This window comes from Elgaria multicarinata, chromosome 5 (assembly GCF_023053635.1).
Source record: "Elgaria multicarinata webbii isolate HBS135686 ecotype San Diego chromosome 5, rElgMul1.1.pri, whole genome shotgun sequence".
In the NCBI taxonomy this organism is placed as follows: domain Eukaryota; kingdom Metazoa; phylum Chordata; class Lepidosauria; order Squamata; family Anguidae; genus Elgaria; species Elgaria multicarinata.
In genome coordinates, this window is record NC_086175.1 from 38,758,385 (window position 1) to 38,781,066 (window position 22,682).

At 42.7% G+C, this 22,682-nt stretch overlaps 2 protein-coding genes across 5 annotated transcripts in view; both read right to left on the bottom strand.

Moving 5' to 3' along the window:
* The window catches only part of ANKRD10 (ankyrin repeat domain 10), a 246,311-nt gene that overhangs the window by 138,388 nt on the left and 85,241 nt on the right, over positions 1 to 22,682 (bottom strand). The window lies entirely within an intron of this gene.
* Positions 4,220 to 22,682, bottom strand: part of CARS2 (cysteinyl-tRNA synthetase 2, mitochondrial) — a 34,017-nt gene continuing 15,554 nt past the window's right edge. For 2 of the 4 annotated variants that reach the window (XM_063126139.1, XM_063126142.1), the window contains exons 10-15: positions 20,127 to 20,193; positions 18,316 to 18,454; positions 13,139 to 13,262; positions 9,184 to 9,282; positions 7,580 to 7,840; positions 4,220 to 4,426 (exon numbers count right to left, since the gene is read on the bottom strand). In XM_063126139.1, the coding sequence (XP_062982209.1) occupies positions 4,364 to 4,426; positions 7,580 to 7,840; positions 9,184 to 9,282; positions 13,139 to 13,262; positions 18,316 to 18,454; positions 20,127 to 20,193 (753 nt within the window). In that variant the 3' untranslated portion in view covers positions 4,220 to 4,363. Of the gene's footprint in view, positions 4,427 to 5,507; positions 5,590 to 7,579; positions 7,841 to 9,183; positions 9,283 to 13,138; positions 13,263 to 18,315; positions 18,455 to 20,126; positions 20,194 to 22,682 lie in introns of those variants that run through there. The other 2 variants (XM_063126140.1, XM_063126141.1) reach the window with 2 other exon arrangements.

Genomic DNA, 22,682 nt, shown 5'->3' on the forward strand with positions numbered 1-22,682 from the left:
CATCAGTGAAAGTTGTAATTTGTAAACGTTCAAATGTCACACGTACAGTTTTGTCACAGACAATGCTACAAAGGTGAGAAGCTACTCAGAAGACACAGAAGGAAACTCCTTAAATAACATGGTTGCACCATGTTCATTTAATGCATCTTTTTGCTAAAGACTTTAGTTCTCTAGGAATAAAACAACGTTTTTGCTTCAGCTTTACTGAAAAGAGCAGGAGCATCCAAACTAATTCCTCCTCAAGATGGAATTCTGTGGTTCATTGATTTGAACAATTAAGAACTGGCCTATTCTAACAAAACTTTGTAAAACAGTGATAAAATAGGTGAAACTTTCTCATCCAAAGTATTGGATTAAAGAGGAACATAGAAGATCTGCTCAGTATACTGCAGCCTTAAATCCATAGCCTTAAACAAACTTCAGAGATCGTTGCTGCATTGCTGATGTTGTCAAAATTTGGAAGGTATTTCAAAAGACACTGAAGAAAAATACTAAAGCAGAAAGTTTAGACTGCAGGCAATAAAGAAGCAAGTGGATCAAGCTCTAACTGTACCACCTCAATTTCTTGTGAACATTCTCAACCCAAGATATGAACGTAGATGCTTAACTTCTGAAGATGCCCATGGTGTGGGCATCTCAAAATCAATGTTCAGTAATGCCAATCATAATATATGTCAGGTCTCGAGGGGACCCATTTAAACAGTACAATGCCTTTATAGATTTTACAGCAGCTTTTGAACTCATCTCTAGAAGCCTGTTATGGGAGAAGTTAAAAATGCTTCAGTTGAGAACAGTCTACTTTTTCTGATTAAACAATCACATTCAGCAACTTCTCTGCAATCACATTCAACCAACTTCTGTGGGCCAAATGGAGCATTAATTAAGTGCATCATTAGACAAGTGTTTTATTGCATGCTCGTTACTGGCCACTTAATGGTTTTTCACGCGTGCTTTTGACAACGCTGTGCGTCGCCCACCCATTCTGCTTGCTTTCCTGTCGCAAACCCCGCCCCCCCAGGAAAATCCTACTTTTTTGGCTGTAGTGAAATGTGCTGCTGTTTCCTGCTGTGTGCAGGAAAAGCACCGGGATAAAATGCCCACTGAATGGGCCATGTGGTCATTGTTTACTTCCTCTTTCTTCCCCACGTAAAGAAAGAGGAAATTGTGGGACAGAGGTGGGTGGGGGGAAAGCAACTATAGGGAAATGCAATTCCCCCCACCGCACGTCTGATGATACACTAAGGTCTTCTCTTTTACATGAGGTGTGAAACAAGGCCTACTCCTAACACCTACTCTACTCAATTTCTGAATGACCTAGCTTTTTCTAAGATCAGTTGATTCTCATGCCCCCAAACTCGCTGGCACATGGGTCCCATGGCTGCTCTATACTGGTGAATGTTTTATTGACACAATCAGTATATCTTCCTCTGCGGACATAGAGAATATTTTCATTGTTTGGTATTATGTACTCAAAAATTAAGACATCAACTGGGCATTGCAAAGCCGGAAAACTTGTATGTCTATTTCAATCTATGAATAAAAATGACAGTTGAGAGTGGAAAGGAAGATAAAATCTAGTTATAGAGCTTTTAAGAAAAGCATACATGTAGCATTGTGATGATTTGTCTGTTCATGTTAATATTTTTTAAAGGAGTTTAAAGATAGCCATTAGCTGATAACGTTTAAGATTTTGTTTAATAATGTAAGTGTGTGTGTGATTTAGTTCTTAGCAATCCTAATGTACTGCTGTTGTATCGGCACCTTGACATGGTCATGAGTATTATAAACTATTCCCTAAATTAAAAAAGATCAATTTATCTAAAAATTTAGCAAGTATACCATCCTCGACATTGTAAAATGCTGTACTGAGTAGTAAATTAACATGTTTTAGAGATCAGAATTGCACTACTGTTTAAGAAAGTGGCAGATGTGATTTAAATCAAGGAACTGTTTTCCCATTGCAGCCCACCCCTCATTTAAATCAATGATTCAAATTGCCTCTATTTAAGCCAATCCTGGAATATGTGTAGCAAAGGACAAAGTAAGAAGCTCAGAAGCAGAACTTTGCAAATAATGAGGGGAGCAAACAAATCGTTTCTCCAATCAGTACCTTAACAACACAATCCTACACATGTCTACTCACAAATAAGCCCCACTGATTTCAACAGGACATAGTCCCACGTAAACAGAAATAGGATTGTAACCTTAGTGTACAAGCTTGCCTGTTCAGAGAAGACAGAAGGGATAAATGCAAGTCCACCTCTCTCTTTCCTGTTGTGTACTTGTAGATCCTCTTTTCAGTTCAAGGTTCTCTTTCAAGGTCTTACATGAAAACATGGCCACCAGTAGAGCAATCCTGTCCACCTAGGAGTCTTGGAGGCAGGAATCCATGATTGCCTTGGTCTCACAATGTTGGCATAAGTCTCTTCTCTCCCTTCTGCTGGCCATGAATGAGCCAAGGAAGAACACTTTTATTTAGATCACCCTTCCCCAACTTGTAAAATAAGGCTGGGGAAGTCATGACAACTTAAGTCTCATTCCTTTCAATGGGTCTACTCAAAGTAGGACTTAAATTGGAGAATACCCTGCATTTGGAAGAAAGGCAGTAAGCTTTTATACTGTACACTTTGTCTCAATTAAAGAAGCAACTCATTTACTTTCAGGTTCTCCAGCTGCTCAATTTTAACCTCCCAAACTATACTTCACTCATTAAAGAACATGTGGTTACCAATATATCTCTCCCCTCACCAGCCCATGTAAATTACTGAACTGTACTTCTAAACTGATAAAGTATCAGATCTATTTTCCCAGCTAATGTTCAAGTGTTCCTGTCCTTGGTGCTTCAGAAGAAAACTTGAAATCAGGAACAGCCTTGGGAACACAGCAGTAGTGCCATCAATTGAAAACATTTACAGTTCAGTAAGCACAGTCTATCAAATGCACGATTCCTCAACTCCAGCATCTGACTATCAAGCAAGCCTCACTGAATGAAGAGTGGAGGCTATTCTAAGAACATGTTTCTGAATCCTCATCTCTCCGCCCGTAAACACCCCGGTCTCTTCAATCCAACTCTACTCCCTTTTTCTTGGAACAGCTGGTGCAGCAAATCATCATCCTGAAAATGTGGAGGTATGTCACAGGAAAGAGGATTTAGATTACAGGGAGGTCTCTGTTCTCCTCTTCCTCACACACATAAAGCACAGCCTTCTAACTAGGTATCCAAATTGGTTTCACAGGTTGAAGAAAGATTTTAAGGAAGGTGTAATATGTGGTGCCTGGATTAACATCACTTTGCTCTTATCCCTTTATAAACAAGACCAGCATGGGTTTCTGGCTTGAAATTAGATCAATTCTATGTTTACAGAACTCAAGTTTCGTTTACAGAACTGGACTTCAAACCAAGTCAACAAGAGTATTTTGTCTTGTGGGTTTGTAGAAGGAAGGCTTCTACCTCTGAACTATGCTCTCAATAAACGCTGTTTCAGAATTTCTTTAGCTTTGGGAAAGCCTAGACCTAATAGGTATTGAGGTGAAAAGCCAACTAAATTTAGCCTCTTATTAGCAGCTTTCATCCAACTAATTTTATGGGAGTCTCTCGATATCAGGGGGAGCAGACCCGTGGCAGTTAGATGCAGCCGCAACCAGTAAGTGTCCTCATCCAGACCTGCAATGTGCTTCCTTCTGCAGAAAACTCCACGAAGGATGTTTGAATAGAAGGTTTTACTTGTAGGTACCTTTGAAGATCTGAATTCCGCAGAACATTCCCATGAATAGTTCTTAAAAAGCTTGTTTGGTGTCAGCTATTTTTAAACAACTTTAAATCCGGTTTGGAACATTAGAATAAATCTTAGTTCTTTAAACTGTGCAGTGCAGTGCTCAAGTCTGTCTCTTTTGTGAGACATGAACACAAAGAAGAAGGTCAGAATTGCCTTCCCCCACTCCCAATTCCAGACAAGTACCATTTCCAACAAAGTACTGGAAATGGGGTGTTAAGTCTAACTTAAACAACTCACCTCTTTTGTCACTAGAGCTGGCAATGGCAATTTCACTAGAACGTCCTATATATATATTTTTTAGAAAATCCAGAAGAGGAGGCTTAACCTGGATGCAAGGGGTGAAACACACAGGGTCATTGGATTCCATAAGTGTGAACACAGACAAGTCTTAGCTATGGATAACAGATCTGCCCTTGTGCCCAAAAAAATAAAGGACAAAGCTCTTTGCTTTTAAATTTCAAGTAGAGAATTTTAAAAAATAGGCTCCCTCAACATGAAGCCTAGCAATTCAAGGGAAAGGATTCTCTCAGTCACAGAGATTTAAAATCCATTGTGTTTCATCAGTCCAACTGTATTCTGTATTTGTATCAGCTCTTTTCCAATTCTTTACTGGGGTCTCCAAGTTCCCATGTAGAAGTAGTACTTCTATCCTATACAGGTAGGAAAATGAGAGAGATTAGAACTTGCATTTCTTTTAGGGCATTCTAGCTCTACAACTTCAATTTAGGAGACCTATAACTAATTCTAGGCAGGCTTAGTCAGAATCAGTTCCACTGAGTTCAACAAGGCTTAGAGCCAAGGGTTCCATAGGCTTGTAGCCTGTTGAGATTCCTACTCAGGTATTGGACTATAACTTCCATTGTCCCCATCTGGAGTCAATGATAAGAGTTGTAGTCTAACAGATCTGGAAAGTGTCAGGTTGGGGAAGGTTGGCATAGACTATAGCATCATCTGCAATCATCTGTGAAATTGGAATAATTAAAAACCGCCCAGAGAGCTTCGGCTATTGGGCGGTATAAAAATGTAATAAATAAATAAATAAATAATAAATAAATAATAATGATTAGGGCCTCCACCCTAATTAAGGAAATCTTAGTGGATCAATCATGAGGGTTTAATCCATTATGTCAATCAATCAGAAACTCTTGATGATCTACCAGATCTTTTGCCCACCCTTGAATTAACTGATTAAATCTGCGTAAAACAAATGTATACTTTTGTTTTTAAGAGGATGTCTCGCAGTGAGCAAGTGATGGGGCCACGTTTGCAGCCAGGCCGTGTAAAGTTCTGCCTGAGGCTGGGGGAGTGGGGGGAGGGGATGGAAGGGTGAGAGAGCACACGAGGCAGCAAGGAGGGATGTGGTGAGAGCTCAGCCAGGCACTCTGCCATCACAACCGCCACCGCTTCACAAGGGACAGAGAGACTGAAATGACTGAGGGGTGAAGCGTGTGCTAATCCCAACCCCCCACCTACCTGCCTCCCTCATTCCCTCCCCATCCTCCGAGAGGCAGGACCTCCTCTCCTTCCAAGGCAGCATTTGCCATCCGCAGTCTTTACCTGTTACTTGTTTTTTCAAAGTAAAACAAAATGAAAGCTGCTGCTCAATTAATTAGGCGCATCTTCTTAGCTAATCAACATGTTTTAAAAACGGTTTAATCTATCCTAGTAAATAAAACAAATATTGCAGTTCTAGTCGTTACCTTATTAAAACGGCTTTCTGAGAGAGAGCTAATAACCCAAACAACAACAGCAGCAGCAGATTACATATCCTCTAAATCCTCCTAAACCAGTGAGTTATTGCAGATCCCAGCAACTGTTTGAATATATACCAAGATATATTGAATATATCAGTATACTTGAACCTCTTCACATTCCATGTGAGTCTCACAATTATGTTGTCATGTTATGGTTTACCTCCGCCTTACCCCTGAGGTATCAATTAAGAAAAGGGGATCCTGATTTACTCCTACTGAAATAAATGGCAAAGTGAAAGTAATCAAACTCCTAAGCTAACTGAGGTCTCTCTTATCCCCAGGAACTTTTCAAAATAGGGTAGGGAGAATATCTTGGCATTTTGCCTATATCAGAAGTGTGGAACTCCTTTAAGTCTGTGGGCTGAATTGTCTCCCTTCAGGCCAGAGATAACACTGGGAGGGTTTTTTTTCCCTGCACAGAGCTCCCCCTCCCAACCGAACTGTGATCTGAGTAGGATTTCCTCCAGGGACCAGAGGTTCACTGTCCTGGCCTGTATCAAACTCCATTTTTGTGATTATAGCACTTCCAAGAGCATTGGAGGAGATTGCTTCTGTCTCGTAATCCCCTCTCCCCATGTAAATACTCATTACAAAGCACTGTAGGGGACTGTGGGACCCAAGGATTAAATTCTACCCTACCGCAGCTTTCCTGAACCTGGTACCCTCCAGACGTTTTGGACTACAACCCCCAGCATTCCTGACCATTGGTCATGCTGGCTGTTGCACATCTGAGTTTACATGGGATGCCAAAAACTGAATGCTAGGCTAGTGGTCAATCTTGACCTCCCCATCTCCCTCTGCTGTCTCCAACTTTGTTTTGAGACCGATTCATCCTGCAGCCAGTTGTTTGAGATGGAAGGAGGTGTACTGCTTCCCCCCTTCTTTTCGATTCTGGGGGAAATGGAGAGAATCACCTTCTCTCTCTCTCTCTCTCTCTCTCTCTCTCTCTCTCTCTCTGGCAAGACTGAAGTTAATCCAACATTTGGTTTTCTGTTATGTGCATTCATCTTTTCCATTGCAAAACCAGGGTGGTGCTTAATTTACCTCTGGTCTTTACCCTCAGCAGGTTTGGGCTGAGTGTGTGCCTGCCTGTAGCTTTCAATGGGACTGAGCTCCTCAATCAACGTTTGCTGGATTGTGTACCCTGGGTCGTTTGGAGCTGCTTTTGCCCTCTCTACTGCCTCACAGAAGAGCAGCCCCAATGCTTCTGATGAAAGGGCTCTCTCTAGAATAGGGCTGGGGAACTTGGAAAGGTCTGGGAGCCATTTTCACCCCATGAATCCCTGACACAGGCCTCACCTCCTTCACCTCTGGTGCTCAATTAAAAAACTAAACAAAAGATGGCTTCAGGAATGCCCAAAGAGTCAAAATTAGCTACGGAGCACTAAAAGGTAAAAAAGGGCTTAAAATGGCCACTTTAGGCACCATTTTGTGATATATATATATTACAGCAGGGGCTGTTTGCAGCCTATGGGACACGTATTGCCTGTCCCTGTGCAAAAAGCTATTAAATGGTATGCATGAGAGCAGACCACTCATGCAAGTTGATTTGATCTTCTGGAATCTAGCCCCCATTTTCAGGTGAGTAAAGAAAACTAACATTGCTAGCAGGGTCGTTTTTAATTTTGCACACTTTGTACCTATGGGACAAGTAAACCTTGCAAAGCACGTCTTCTAAACCCAGCATCACTCTCTTTGCCCTTTAACACTAAAACTACAGAAGGACTTGAATATTTAAAATTCCCCAGTCAGGCTTCAGAACAACAGAGGCTTTCTAACGCTCAACAGTTTTGCTTCCACTTAGAACGACTGCAAAAGCAAGCTCACGCAGGGTAAGGCAGAATTTGCTTCGATCAAATCTGACGACTAAATTTAAACCTAATGTGACTGCTATTGTGTTATAACCCGTTCAGGGCACAAAGGTGAGGGGGCTGCCTGTTCACAGGGTGAAGAAAGGATAGACATAAAGCCCTGTTCCAAAGAGATCCTGAAGCGGGAAGAGGCTAAAAATGTCCAGCAAGCAGGATTTGGGCAGAGGGGGAGGCAAACCTTTATGTTGATGCCGTAGATAGCGAGGTCTTTGCGCAGGCTGTCACAGGCTTGCAGAAGGGGTGCTCTGTCCTGCAGCAGTCGTCGCCTTTCCTCTTTCTGTTGCTGGTTTGCTTCTTTCGACAGGGCAGCACCTTCAGCGGGCAGGCCTCCGGCAGCCGCCGGCGCGACAAGAGCAAAACTGCGCACTTTGATGCGGAAGTTCACTAGTTCGTCTATCACATGGGAGAGCACAGCTGGACGGTTGTGTTCTGGAGCAGCCTACAAATCACAAGTCTAAAATCAAGCCCCCAAAGGCAACACATGCATGCATAGACACAGAGAGCCAATGGTACAAACAGCACAGGTTGTGGAAGGTTCCCAGTTGAAACTAAGGGCCTGCTTCAAGCGTAATAAAACCTCTACAAGGCAAGCACTGCAGACACAACAAAGAGTGTGGGCCTGGCATGTAGGTCGTGATAAGGGATGACTGTACAAGTGCTTACTGCTCTGTGTCGACCAGGGGGGCAGGGCTATAATTATGGGGGAGGGGGGGGCAAACTGCTTCCCACCAGGCCCTCTGCTGGCCAGAGGCATCAGTGGGTGTGGCCGCCCTCACTGATGTCACTGCCCCGGCCCATTTTGCCTTTCTCCATGCTAAGAAGGGCCCTGAGTTTCATGCCTATCTCTGCACAGAGAAAGGGACACAGCCAATGCACGTCATGTGAAGCCGGTTAACCACAAGGGCTGCTTATCGCAGAGCCAGCCAAGTCCCCTGATGCCCGCATCCCCACTACTGTCTCCTCAAATTAGAGATATCTGCAGGGCTTCCTCTGGAGGATGGGGGATGGAACCCAAGCCCCATCCCTTGGAGGGAACCCAAGGAGGCTCCGGGAGCCAGAGGTTCCATATCTCTGGTAGGTATATGCTGACAAGCACTCAACAATGGAGGCTGGCGACTAAGAATTTGGTGGGGCTGTGAATCCATTCTGGGTTTCAGTAGTCAGAGCCAGCCAGACCTCTAAAGGAGCTCTCCAAGGTACAGAATCTATTTTGAGGGGTGGGGTTCAGCACCTTGGATTGCTCCTTCAGAGGTCTGGCTGGTTCTGACTGAAACCCAGAATGGATTCACAGCCCCACCAAATTCTTAGTCCCCAGCCTCCACTGTTGAGTGCCCAACGAGCCCCACATGCAGAAAACCCCAGGTCAATCTCTAGCAAAACAGAAAAAAGAAAGAAGGATCTAAGAGTTTTGCCCAAGATCTGGGAAAGCTGCCGCTAGTCCGAGGAGGCCATGGTTGGCTAGATAGAGCAATGTTTATATACACTAGGGGTGGAGACCCAGCGGCCCTTCAGGTGTTGTTGGACCTCACTCACATCATCCCCAACTAGTGGCCATGCTGGCTGGGGCTGATGGGTGTCAGAATCCAAGAACATTTGGAGGGCCACAGGTTTCCCATCCCTGCGTTGCACAGTTCTTATCCCTGTGATAAAGGGGACTCACGGAAAGCCGTTCTGGTGTAGCGCAAAGTGCCAGGCAAACTGTTACTTAGAAACCTGGTGCTGTGACCCCACAGCAGCTGAGCCTGCTTTTACAGTGAATGCAGCTCTATTGTAGCCTCCTACCTGACTTTCAGCAAGGGCAATCCCAGCTGTGTTAAGGAATTCCACGACATAAGACACAATGGCTCCAAACACAACAGCGCTTCGAGGAGATCCAGTTTCCTGATGTCAAAACACAGACACAAAAGAGCTGATGTAACTATAACAGTTCACTACGGTGACCGATGCCTCTGTGCACATGAACAAAAGACGAACACAAACCATTCTCAGCCTGCAGAAGGCAACTCTGCAGAAATCTCATTATCCAAAACCTTTCCTAAACCCTCTTCTTTCCAACAGCGAAGGACTCTTAACTGCAGTAACTGGCCAGAAAGCAGTATCTTCAGAATATTTTAAAGGCGCTAAACACAGCCTATATGTTAGCTGGGCTGCAGCCGTGATGTGGATGAACAAGAGAGGCTTTCTTACAACCTTTATTTTTAAAAAAGCTTTCATTATTGGAAGGAAAATATTGAAAATATACACTGCCCAGTGAAAGCTCAGGGGGAAAAAAGGTCTGCACAGCTTCTAGTTTTTTTTACTTATTTCATAGCTTTTGTCAAATCTACAGCTTTTAGGTTTGGCAACTCGAAAAGGCTATACAATCAGACTGTGCATGAGTATTATATCCACAGGGCTGAAGATCTTCTATTATGGAGTCTGCAAAATTCTGTACAATGGCACAAGGGCCAGATCTACACCAAGCAGGTATATAAGAGGCAGGAGCCACCCCAAGCAGGATACAGCACTATGAAAGCGGTATAGGGTATGTGTCATGGTCCCCAACAGTTGTCAGTACACTTCAATACTGCTATAAAACAGCAGTGTGGCTCCTGCCTCTTACATAATGCTTTCACAGTGCTATATCTTGCTTGGTGTAGATCTGGCCCAGGTCCAGCACTGGCAGACCTAGCTTTCATTTTAAGAACATAATGCATGGCTCCAGCTTTTATGGTTGCAGAGATGAGTGTGTGTGAGCCATGCCTAGTGATATCTTAGAAGCTGGTGGCAAGAAAGGAGGACTAAGGCTTCCAGTGGCAAGTGGAGAGGCTTTCACGGGCTTACTTGCCCCTTCATTTGACTAGCTGGATTTTATATTTGCAAAACTGAGGATCAACCATTCTTTGCTTCTTCATCCCAGCAGTCCTTCGTCCCCAGGAGCAACCTGAAACAATCATGCCAACTGGCAGAGCCTTATTTGAACGTCTGCAACATACAAACTTCGAACATGCAGACTTCATGACTTCAACATCAAGTCAGCCTTTGTTCTTTCTCTTTCCTGTCTCCCCCTGCCCTGAACTCTGCTTTTTGTAACATCTAGATCAAAGATCTGGGGATCTTCAAAGCTTGTGTATTTTTTGTGACCTTTTCGTTGGCCCAACAGAGGTGTTGCCCTAATACGGATTTGTACGAATAAAGCAACCAGGTGTGACACAGCTTAATTTGCAGAGTTTATGTGGGTTGCAGAATTCAGATTTTGTTGGTGTAGAATCTGGGTAGCCATTAGCAAAGTATTTTCATGCTTTCAATACTGCGGGGGAGAGGGGAGAGTATGAAATGTCTATAGCTGTGGCTCGACAATGGACCTCCAGTGAGATCAAGACTGGGGGAGAGGATCTTAGTTGAAAATCACAATTCCAGGAAATCAATATAACAGCAGGCGAAATATAGGAAATAATAATGTCAGAGATGATGGATTGCATACAAACAGATAATACATAATAGTGCTGTGCCGAAAATATTTCTGTTTTTATTCCAGCCACTCGCAAGGAGGTTTGGGGCAAACCAAAGCACTCCCAAAATTCTGGGAGGGGAAAAGAATTTTCTCCAAAATCTTAGCAAGTTAGCCCCAGCAGTTACCTTTACTGTGTGAGGTAGATGAAGGTTTTTCGTTTGTTTTTAAAAAATTAAAACAAGGGTAAAATGCTGCTGTAAGCAATGTAGGACCCTCTCTGCTGCTTCTCACCACCCCACAATGCCTTCGGAGCAACGCAACAAAACATGATGTCGTATTTCCCCCAAGGCACTCCGCAAAATGGGGCCAACCACCTGCCTCCCACACTTCCTGGCATAGCTTGGGAGCAATGTGACATCGTCTTGCATTATGCTGCTTTGAAATCATTCTAGGAAGTATGGGAGGTAGGAAGCAGCAGAGTGGAGTGCTGGCCACTGAGCAGTGCAGGACCCTTGCTTTCAAGTAAAAACAAGAGCGAAAAAAGCCTGTGCCATCTCATAGTGGGAAGAAAATGGGGAAGACCGCTAGAACACGATAGTTTGGAAAACTCATCACCTGGCTGCTCTCAAATAAATAAATGAATGATGGTGTAAATAGAGCTAGTGTAGCCTAGTGGTTATTGGACTGGGACTTGGGAGATCTAGGTTTTAGTCCCCACTCAGCTATGAAGCTCACTGGGTACCTGTAAGCCAGTCACTGACTCTCAGCTTAACCTACCTCACAGGGTTGTGAGTAGAAATGTGAAGGCCAAGGAAAAAAACCAGAAAAATTCGGGGGGCTGGCAAGGTTTCCCCCCGTTTTTTCCCCAAAGCCCTTCTTGCTTTTTTCCGAAAAATTGAAAAAAGTGAAGAAAAAATGTATTATGGATTGTTTTATTTTAGCATGATGAATAAACTGATTAAGACAAGGTATTCATATATCTACGTCTCCAAACAATTTCTAAAAACTATGTATAATATCAGATTATTACAATTTCGATGCACTGAGGACAAGCAAGTCCTAGGTTGCAAACTGAGACTACAGCTCTCAAATGCAAGAGCAAGATGCATTTCTGCCTCTAGGGGGCACTGCCATTGAGGCAGAGACTTAAACTGATAGTGATAGCTATAGCTCAGAAAATGAGTCTGATTAAATTTCATGCATATTCATTGAATCTTGGTCCCCCACCTTTTTCTCAGTTCCTTTTATGGGAATGGGTGCTTTATGTCTGCTTGACACTGTGGAGGACTAGTGGAGACATAAATAATTCTCTTTGTTACTAATGTTGATGGTTTCTTCTGGTTTTTTTTTTAAATGGTCTTTTGCCTGCTCCTCATAAACTAGCAAAACCAAGGAGTTTCTTTACCGTTCACGGGCTTGTAGTTCCATTTGTTACAAAAAAGTAAAAGTAAAAATTAAAAAAACCTAAATTCAATTTGTAATAATTGTTTGAATACACTGTATTTTTAAAATATCAAATGTGATAATTTTATGCCAAATCAACTTGTACATAATTACATTTTATGTTCCTAAAGTAACAAAGTGACTTTCAATCAGTAAAAAGTGCTAATATTGCAATTTTTTCAATTTTTTTTTAAAAAAAAAATCTGGAAAAACGGGGTGGGGGAGAGAAAGAACATTTTCCCCCCATGGCTTCAAAATTTCAAGAAACTTTACATCTCTAGTTGTGAGGATAAACTGGAGAAGAGGAGGAAGGCCATATAAGCTGACTTGGGTTCCTTGCAAGAGGAAAAAAGGTGGGATATAAATGTAAAACTACATAAACAAACAACTTTTAAATTATATATTTACTGCTTTTAAATTATATATTGTTTTAACTTGGTTCATGGTTTAATTTGTTTTTAACTGTGCATATTTATTTATTGTTTTATACTGTATGCTTTTATTTGTACGCCACTCTGAGATCTTACTGATATAGGGCGGGATATAAATGTTTTAAATAAATAAATAATAATAAATAAATTAAATAAACTGAGATAAAGGCTAGTTTGAAAGCACCATTTCATACGCTGTCTATGTGTACAGCACAGCAAGACTAAAATAAACTTTGGATGCTCTGCAACATAAGGAGAGAGGTTTTTACTTCTTAGAAATGCAGTTTGGATAAATGTTTGCCAGGGGAAGAGGAGGAATTCATCTGCCTCTTTTTCCTGCTGGTTTCTCCTAAGAAAATAATAAACCAATCTGTCAGCACAGAACTGTAGACAAGTGTCGCTTTCTGATCTTTGTATCCTAATGGGTTACCTTAGTGACGGCCTTAAGCTGTCTGTTGCCATGGTGAATGAGGTCCATAATTGCACCCACAGCCCTGGGGGTGTCAAAGTCATCGGCACATGCAGCCTTTACTGTTGCTTTAGTGTGGGCTAGCCTTGAAGGAAGAGGAAGAGGGGGGGGGGAAATGAAGAAAACCATAGCAAAAACTTATCCTCATAGCTCTAAGCCAATCAGCTAGGTAAAATACACTTCAGGTGGAAACACACATGTGTTTCCTGCAGTTATTTGGCATGAACTTGCCAATGCCAAGTATTTTAGGCATCACTGATTTCATCGGAGAAAAAAGTGAATGCTTAAACTTTTCCATGGGGAGTAAAAGTGCTTAACATTGGCTGGATCGAGTTACAATTTTGAATAAAGAAGCACCATTTGTTAAATCACTATTAGGAGTTGTAAGGCATTGTCAACTGTCAAAAAGTAAGTAGAAAAAAATTAAACCATTTGAACCCCATTTCACATATTTCTCTGTCAAAAACCCATTTGAACTAGCTGCAGGTCAGATCCAGGCTTAGACATACTTAGAGAAGACCCACCAAAATCAATGGGATTCAAAAGCTCAATTGATTCCAGTGGGTCCACTCTAAGTATGACTCAATCTGGATCCAACCCTGTGCGTTTCTCTTCCTCAGCCAAATCCATGCAACAGTTCGGGACTTCGAAATGACTGGATGGAGGAGAGACATGCTAACCACTGTGGCAGAAATTCCTCACCTGGGCAGGCAGTTCCATCACTGGTGCAACCAACCTTCCTCTGTTTCTGTTAATATTCTCAAGAGAGAAGCCCTTGCATACATAATCCCTCCTGTGCAATCTTACATCACCACTCCCCAGTTTCAAAATGGAACCTGCTCCTCTATTGCAGCTTGTACAAGCAGATCTCCACACTTTGCTCTGTGTCTTCAATACCTTGAGGGCCAAACGAAACATGATGGCAGGTGGCCTGTTTGTTTAAACCCAGGTCTGCCAAAATCTATAATAATAAAAGAGAATGTGTGCCTGTTTGGCCAAGACCGTGAAATCCAGACACCTGAATCCTGGCATGCATACCAAGGGAATCCTAAGGACGTGCACCTCCGAGATGTTTTGTTATTTAAATACATTAATTAATTCATTTAAATATGTCCATGTGGTTGACATTTGTAGTAATCTCTTCCAGCACTTAAGAACTTAAGAGGAGCCATGCTGGATCAGACCAAGGGTCCATCTAGTCCGGCATTTTGTTCACACAGTGGCCAACCACTTGGAAGCCAGGGGAGATTCCATACAGTTGGAAGCCAGGGGAGATTCGTAGGCCGAGGGACAGAACTACACGTGAGCGCCCTCCCTCAGGGGAATGGAGTGGACAGATCCCTCCTTGAAGGGGGTAAAGGGGTGCACCATGGCACAGGTTGTGCCTAGCGGTGCCGTGCCAGTGGGCATGGCTTCACTCAGACACAGCAGGTATGGTGTATCCAATTCTGGCAGCTGTGTTAGTTTGCTTGAAGGTTCCACTGCATCAAACTAAGGGCTATTCCAATCCATGCGAAGCTGGGTCCGTTCACTTGTCTTGTATAAAGCGGTGGTGGGAGGCTGATTTTTAGAGTAAGAAGACAGGAAAGGCCAACCCTTCCCAGTGTCTCCCCACAGTCTGTCTGATACATACTATCTACAGAGTTAGGACAGAACCCAGATATAAACAAAGGGGTCAGCAGCCAACTTATCTAAAATTGGTCATTTCTACAACAATAGTGTACATCAACAAAAGAGGAAAATTTGACAGACAATAGGTGTCACTAACAAATAGCAGTGTCTTCCTGGGTACTATTCAGCAACCCAGGGATGAATAGTGAAGAGATCAGTGGGAACCTTTGTGCTTCACTAAGGAGCAATGCCTTGATGCTTTTGGTTTTACTGTGTAAACAAAGACTGGTGTGAGTTCTAAAACTTTCATAGGATGAAAAATATCCTGTTGAAGAATTACTCCACCCATCCTAACAGAGAACAAGAAAAGTGAACAGCCCTAGCAATATGGAAGCTGGAGAGAGTTGGGCGCTATCGAAATGTTGCAAACCAATTTGGGGTTGGCTATTTTATTGTTAGGAACAGCCAGTGAAGTTTGTGTCACCATGTGGAAATTACAGTAGAAAATTACAGGAACGGTTTGGTAAGATACACCATTCATGAAGGCATGAACAAGCTGTGCCTCTATGCTTGCTGAAAGCCTCCAAAATGCACACATTCAGGAGTGAGGGAATTAAGTTTTAACTACTAAATTTAATGTACAAGTAGTAACAGATACTGTAGTTGCATTATTGGGATACCTACCGTATTTCTTCAATTCTAAGACGCACTTTTTTCCCTAAAGTAACAGCTCTAAAAATTGGGTGCGCCTTAGATTCGATGGCGCCTTAGAATCGAAGAAATACGGTAATTACATTTGTCAAGTCTGCAGCGGGACAGGCGGGGAAAGAGGGTAGGGGGTGAAGAGAGAGAGAGAGAGAAGGGAGTGGAGAGAGAAGCGGGGGGGGAGAGGGGCAACGTCTCGGAGCATCTCAAACGTTGCCGCCGGGAGCTGGCTGTGAGGGACCCCAGCTCTGGCAGGCCAGCGAGCTTCCAAAGAGCTTGGCCTCGCCTCTGTTAAGGAGATGGGAAGCGGAAGAATCACCTGAGCAGCGCTGGTTGGGCTCACCCGCCCACCCCCTCCCATCCGTGTGAATGGTGCAGACCAGCTTTTGAATGCATGTGTGGCTGTCCGTTCCCAGGCAGGGGACGATTGGTTCCTGCTTCCCATTCATGTAACCTGCCTCTATGCGTGTGCGTGTGGGTGCGCGCGTGTGTCTGTGTCTCGCTCGCTCCCTGTTCCTCTCCCCCTCCGCTGCGTGTATGTACCGTAAAATTGCTTTGCTGGCTGATTGGAGAAATTTATTTTTTCTTCGAATCAAAGCTTTTTTTCCCTGTTGGTGGCACTGAAATTAGTGTGCGCCTTAGATTCGATGGCTTCTTACAATTGAAGAAATACAGTATTACAATTGGGAACAAAGTTTCAGACAGGTGCAGTTGAGATTTAATTTGCTAATCTCCACAAACATGGCAATTGCAATTTACTGGAGGACAAATGTAATTCCTAGTGTCAGATTTTGATTCATTAAAATGCGGAAGACAGTAGATAGTTAAAGATAATATACTGTATTAAATTCAGGGAAGGTGGATCTATAAATCTGTTTCCTAAGGAATATTAGAGATTTATTGTTATTGGAAAAGGAATTATGAACAATCAGAAACTGATGTTCAGGGGAATATGGCTCTTTTTCATAGTATAATAGAACAGATTTTGATTCATGACCTGAAAATGAATCAATAGAAATGATAAATGATTGCCTAGTGCTATGCCTGGATTCATTCTAAACTATTAAAGAAAAACTGAGTAGGGTGTGCTAATTAACAAAAGCAAGGCAACTCAAGTATATACCAAGAGAATAGAGAGGGTTAAAATATGTCTACAAACAATGGGACAGATTTCTGAGTAGACACACATAGAATTGCAATGCCAGAATAATCAACTGAAAATATTTTCATTTATTGAAAAAGCATCCTTTCTTAACTAGGTAACAAAGGAAGATATTATTTTGAGTGCAAGTAAGTTACAAACCCACAGGTGGCAGGTGCCTTCTTAGGAAAGGCAATTCCTCCTCCTCTGACACAGAGGGGAGAATGCCTCTTCTGAGACAGAGCCTGCAGTGAGCCATGTATGCATCATCTAATAATGCTTTTTTTCACAGCAAGAGTTTACATATTTCATCAGTTAATCAATCAAGATTCTTTATTGATTGATTAATATGTATTGAAATCCAGTTTGATCCAGCAGGCTTCAGAACAGATAGAGAAGAGAGAAGAAGGGCAATTCCATCACCTTTGCCAGGACTAGCTGATTTCAGCCCTCACTCAACTATCACTAGCAGCACAAACTGCTTTCAGCCCAGCTGGTCATTGTAAGAACTGTAACTTTTAGAACTGGCTCCTGAGCTTGCTTTTTCCCTCCTCCTCCCCCTTTCCTTGTATATCTTGTCTTTTAGATAATAAACCTGAGAGCTTTACTTACTGCTGTAGTACTACAATTTGTAAGCTGCAGTGGGAGCTGTTTTGCCTAAAGAGCAGGAAAATAGGCTTCAAATAAATAAATACACAAATAAGCAAATAAATGATAGCCCTAGTTTTAAAAATAGGAAAGGAAGAAGAGACAAAGCTGCTTTGCTTGCCTCATTTATCCTGACACAAAATAAAAGCTCATTCACACATTTATGTATTTAAGTGTACACAGAGGATTTTTTCTTCTTCAAGTGAACAAGGTTGTCACACAGAGGAGAGCCAGGATCTCTTCTTGATCCTCCCAGAGTGCAGGACACAGAATAATGGGGTCAAGTTACAGGAAGCCAGATTCTGGCTGGACATCAGGAAAATCGTCCTGACTGTTAGAGCAGTATGACAATGGAACCAGTTACCTAGGGAGGTTGTGGGCTCTCCCACACTAGAGGCATCCAAGAGGCAGCTGGACAACCATCTGTCAGGGATGCTTTAAGGTGGGTTCCTGCATTGAGCTGGGGCTTGGACTCAATGGCCTTATAGGCCCCTTCCAACTCTACTATTCTATGATTTACAAACAAACCGTGAAAGCAACAGATAGGTATTTGGATACAATATCATACAAGCACACTCAAGAAAAAGCTAGGACTAGTTGTGGTTCTTTGTTGAGTGTACACTTTGTGCCAGGTTTCTTACATAAAATCTATAGATTCACAAAACTCAACCAGAACTGTCAGCATCCACATGAATTGTCAACACCCCCCAGAATTCAGACACTCACCGTATCATAGCTATTATAGGTGTAGGCTACACATACAGTTCAAAGAGACAGCAATCGATTGTAGCACTTCAGACTGCAGGCATGGGGACGGATTTTTTAATACTCCACACTCACACATACTGGGGGTGGGGAAGTACCCAGGAAGTAGAAAACTATTGTGCAGGAATTAAAAAAAAAACAAGGGGAGCATTCAAAACCGGCACCCATCACTTGCTGTCTGTACTGCGACCTTTTCAGGATTCTTTCACCTTTTTTCTTCTGCCTGCAAAGACCAGCCAATCGCAAATACAAATGATTAAGGACTCACCTCTCCCACAGTACGTCTTCTTTAATGGCCTCACAGAGAAGTTGCCCTTTCATGTAGGCGTTGGCGCTACTCATAAAAGAATAGATTGTCTGAAGGATGTTCTTTGCATCATTCATGCTGTCATTACTATATTCTACAGCTGGGAACAAATTCAGTTACATTCAGCAGCTCAAAATCTTCAGGAAAATTATACAAACAGAAAACAATGTTTTTCTAAACACCCTCTCTGCCCTTTTCTCCCCCTGCAGCTCTGGGATCTCCTGCATACGAATGAAGAGAACAGGGGAAATGGTGACGTAATGGGCCTTTCCCCAACTCATATCCTGGAAAGCCAAAGCATCTGTTTCTCCATAAATGTTTCTGAAGCACCATTGGCCATATTGGAACACTGTCAACAGGTGGTCCCCAATTTCTGGTGGACCATTTAGTGCAGTGGTAGGCAACATACACCCTGCCTCAGTTTATGGTGGCAAAGAAATTTGGCAATGCTGCCACAAGAGTGTGGCCAATGGGGGAATCCAGGGGGACAAAGTGGTCCCTGGATTTCCCTGAATCTCTTCCCTGGATCTCTTCCCGATCCTCCCACAGTGCAGGACAGGGAATAACGGGCTCAAGTGAAAGGAAGCCAGATTCCAGCTGGACATCAGGAAAAACTTCGTGACTGTTAGAGCAGTATGACAATGGAATTTGTTACCTAGGGAGGTTGTGGGCTCTCCCACACTAGAGTCATTCAAGAGGCAGCTGGACAACCATCTGTCAGGGATGCTTTAGAGTGGATTCTTGCATTGAGCAGGGGCTTGGACTCGATGGCCTTGTAGGCCCCTTCCAACTCTGCTATTCTATGATTCTACCTCTGATTTAGTGCTTGCTAGGATTCTTACAAATAATGCTTGACTGGGCGGGCTTTGATCTGATTCAATAAGGCACTGTTGATTTAAGAGTGCATTTTGTTTGACTTATGTGTTACAAGATTTTGCATAGGCACCTTGTTTTGGATATGAAACACATTGAAAGATCGATCATTTATTTATTTATTTATTTATACCACCCAATAGCCAAAGCTCCCTGGGCAGTTCATAAAAATTAAAACCATTCAAAGTATAAAATGAACAGTATAAATACATGATGTGAAATACAATATAAAAGCACAACCAGGAGATTTTAAAATCTCATGGAGATTATAATTTTAAAAAAGTAAGCCAGACAAGATTGAAGTCTGCTTAACCTGGTGTATATGGATGGCTATGTGCTTGAGCTTCAACATTAGTGGTGCTCCACTATTTTCCCAAACCCCCAAAAGCGAACAAAAAACCCCAACCCCTCCAATTTTTGTAAATAAGCTATCTAGCAGATATTGCTATGTGATCACAGAATCCAAAAAGACTTACTGTTAAGAGAAACAAGCATCCCTTCAAGTCATTAAAAAATGCAGGTATTTCAAAACATTTCATAAGTTGCGTGTACTGAAATCCTCCAGTGCAGTGTAGTTAATTTTGGACCAGGAAAATGTGCCTCCAGATATCTGTTCATGTGACTCACTGGATAATCTTGGGCCAGTCACAGATGTGAACAGTCTAACCTACCTCACTGGGAGCCTATTTTCTTGCTTCTCTACCCACCTTTTAAGGTTTATCCAAAATGTAAGAGGGTGGACAGAGTCACCCTGAAAATTGGAACTCTCCCCACACAATCATTCAAATAAAATAGGCATTTCAGGGCAGCGCTATCTATGAACACACAAAGCATGCAACTAATTATGATTTCATGGACAATGATCTGTAGCGCCCCTTCTCTATCACAAGAGATCTTACCTGATCTGTATCCGCTCTTCAAACAAAACATTCTAAACTGATCAGCTGAAAACTCCTTCAGGAAATCCTAGAGATAAGAGAAAACGGATAAATAAACTCTAGACCTTGCCCGACTAGCAGTTCACCAAGCATAGGAAACAGCCCCCATCCCAGAATCCAAACACAACCCTCTGCAAAATCCGAGTTTTCATGTCAAAATGCAGCACACTTCCAGTCTTCCTCATTGCTGAGGCAAACGAAAACTCACATGGAAAACCTCCACATCCATCTCTGCAATTACATGCGGCTCCAGGCAGAGCTTCCAGGTTTCAAGGAGGACTTCTTTAACTGAAGCAATCTCCAGCCGTTCCACACTCCTCAAAGCTCCCATCCCTTGGCTATTATACACCTACAATCAAGGCCAGTAGACTAGCCTGCATCCAAATTGTATGGGGAAGTCTGGCAGAATCTAACAAGGAACTTTTGAGCTTTCATTAAAAAGTGAGCTAATCAAGCTTCCAGTTCCCATGGCTGCAGAAATGTTTAAATACAAGAGGCAACAAAATGGCCCAAGATTCAGAATGTAACTTTTGTACCCTGCATGATCTACAGCAACTTTCCCTTAGCAACTTCCCCTCTATTGCCCACTTCCTTTCCTCCCAGTACCCATTAATACTGTACAAAAGTAAAAATAAAATCCAAATTCTACATTAACTCAGATAGCAAGTTCAGAATAAAGCAAACTGATAGTATTACCAGAACACGGATTTGCACATAGTATGTATTTGCAGTGGTTTTACAATCTGAGTGAAAAAACAGAGTTCAGTTTTCTAGGTGTAGAATTGAATCTTCCTACTTCTTAAATAATGTCCCCATTTAAAACAATAAATACTATCCTTGTGCCCTAACTCTTACACAGGGCATGTGAGGTGGAATCAAAATGAGCAGATTTGTGCTAATATGAATACTGTTCACAACTTAAAAGTTGGGATGTGAGAATTAGGAAGGAAGAACCAAAGAGCAAGCACAGCTTGACGGAGGGTATTCAACATGACACCAGAGAGGGAAAAGTATGCCTCACTGGGTATTAGGAATCTAGTCATTTCTAAATGTGGGGAGACAAAAGGAAGGCAGTCAATGCTGCAGATTTTCAGGGGGAAATTTCCATACAGAGTTCTCTCATGACTAAACAAGAGGAAGTCTGGATCAGTGGACTGAAACCTACCTTCATGAGAGATTTGATGGTTATAAAAGAAAAGGTTTCTGTCAGTAACATAACAAACTAGCCCAATGATCTTTTGAGTTAAAAAGTGTATCATTTGAAAAGGATGCACCAAAATCCATAATTTAAAACAAAAGCTGACGTTCTCCTTCAAAGAAATACATCCTTATGTCCTAGTCCAAATACATGGAAGTACTGTTAAAAGCTAATATAGCGCTGGATATGGCCCCACAGGGGGCCGGGCTCAAATTCCTGCTCAGCCATGAAATCCAGTGGGTGACTTCAGGCCAGTCAGTATTCTTATGCTAACAGAGCAATCCTGGGCATCAAAAGTTAGGCCTCTCTATGGCAGGGGTCCCCAGCCTTTTTGACCTGTGGGCACATTTGGGAATTTGAGAAACTGCTGTGAGCACTATCACAAAATGGCTCTCATGAAGGATGTGTCTAGTCACATAATAGCTGCCATGGGGCCTGGCAAGTCAAAAGACAAGTATTTCACCCAAGAAACTGAGTATGAACAGATGAGGGTTTTGAAGAAAGAGAAAGAGTGAGGTAAACAGATTTGGGAGAGGCTAGCGGCTGGGTGCTGAGAGAAAGACCGAAGGGGAAAGGTTTGTGTGGGCAGAAAAGATTGGGCTGGGCCAGGAAGAAACTCTTTCCTTCTCTTCTTGCTTACTGAACAGCCAATCAGTGGCAGGTTCCGGAACAGAAGGGAAAACCTCCTGCCCTAATGTCTTTCAAGATTTATTTTAATTAAAAATACTTTTTTGAAAGGGGCAGGGAATGGAGAGTTTTGCCGACATCTTTGGATGTCCCTGTGGGGGTCACTTAGGGGGCGCTTGAGAAGCTTACTCCCAGGTACAGCCTTAAGCCTGACTTTTGAGCACACGTGCAGAGAGCTGCACTGTTTATCTTCAAGGTTTCTGCCCAAAGTTGCATGAGTGGGACTTCTCCTTTCTCATCTCCGTGCTGCATCCCACCAATCATTGACCTCTCAAAAAAAACTGGGTCTCCAGTGCAAAAATGGGGTGGGTGGGTTGCATGGTGGACTGCATAAGGGAGGGGAAATCTGTTCCTCCAGCAATGTCCATTCTGCTGGTGGTCGGACACAGTTGGATACAACTCTAAAACTAGCAGTACCAGGCCTTGAACTTCCCTTCAACCTCACCTCTGATCAAAGGTCCCAGCTCCTCAACCCTGATTTTGCACAGCCCAAATCCTATCAATTGCATCCTCGATGCTCTGAAGCCCCTGATCTTGCAGGCTTCCGAACATCCAATGCAGGGTGGGAGTATCGGCAGCGGGGATCTTCACCTTTCCATCCTCCTGCCCTGCATATTTCGCTAGATGAGCTT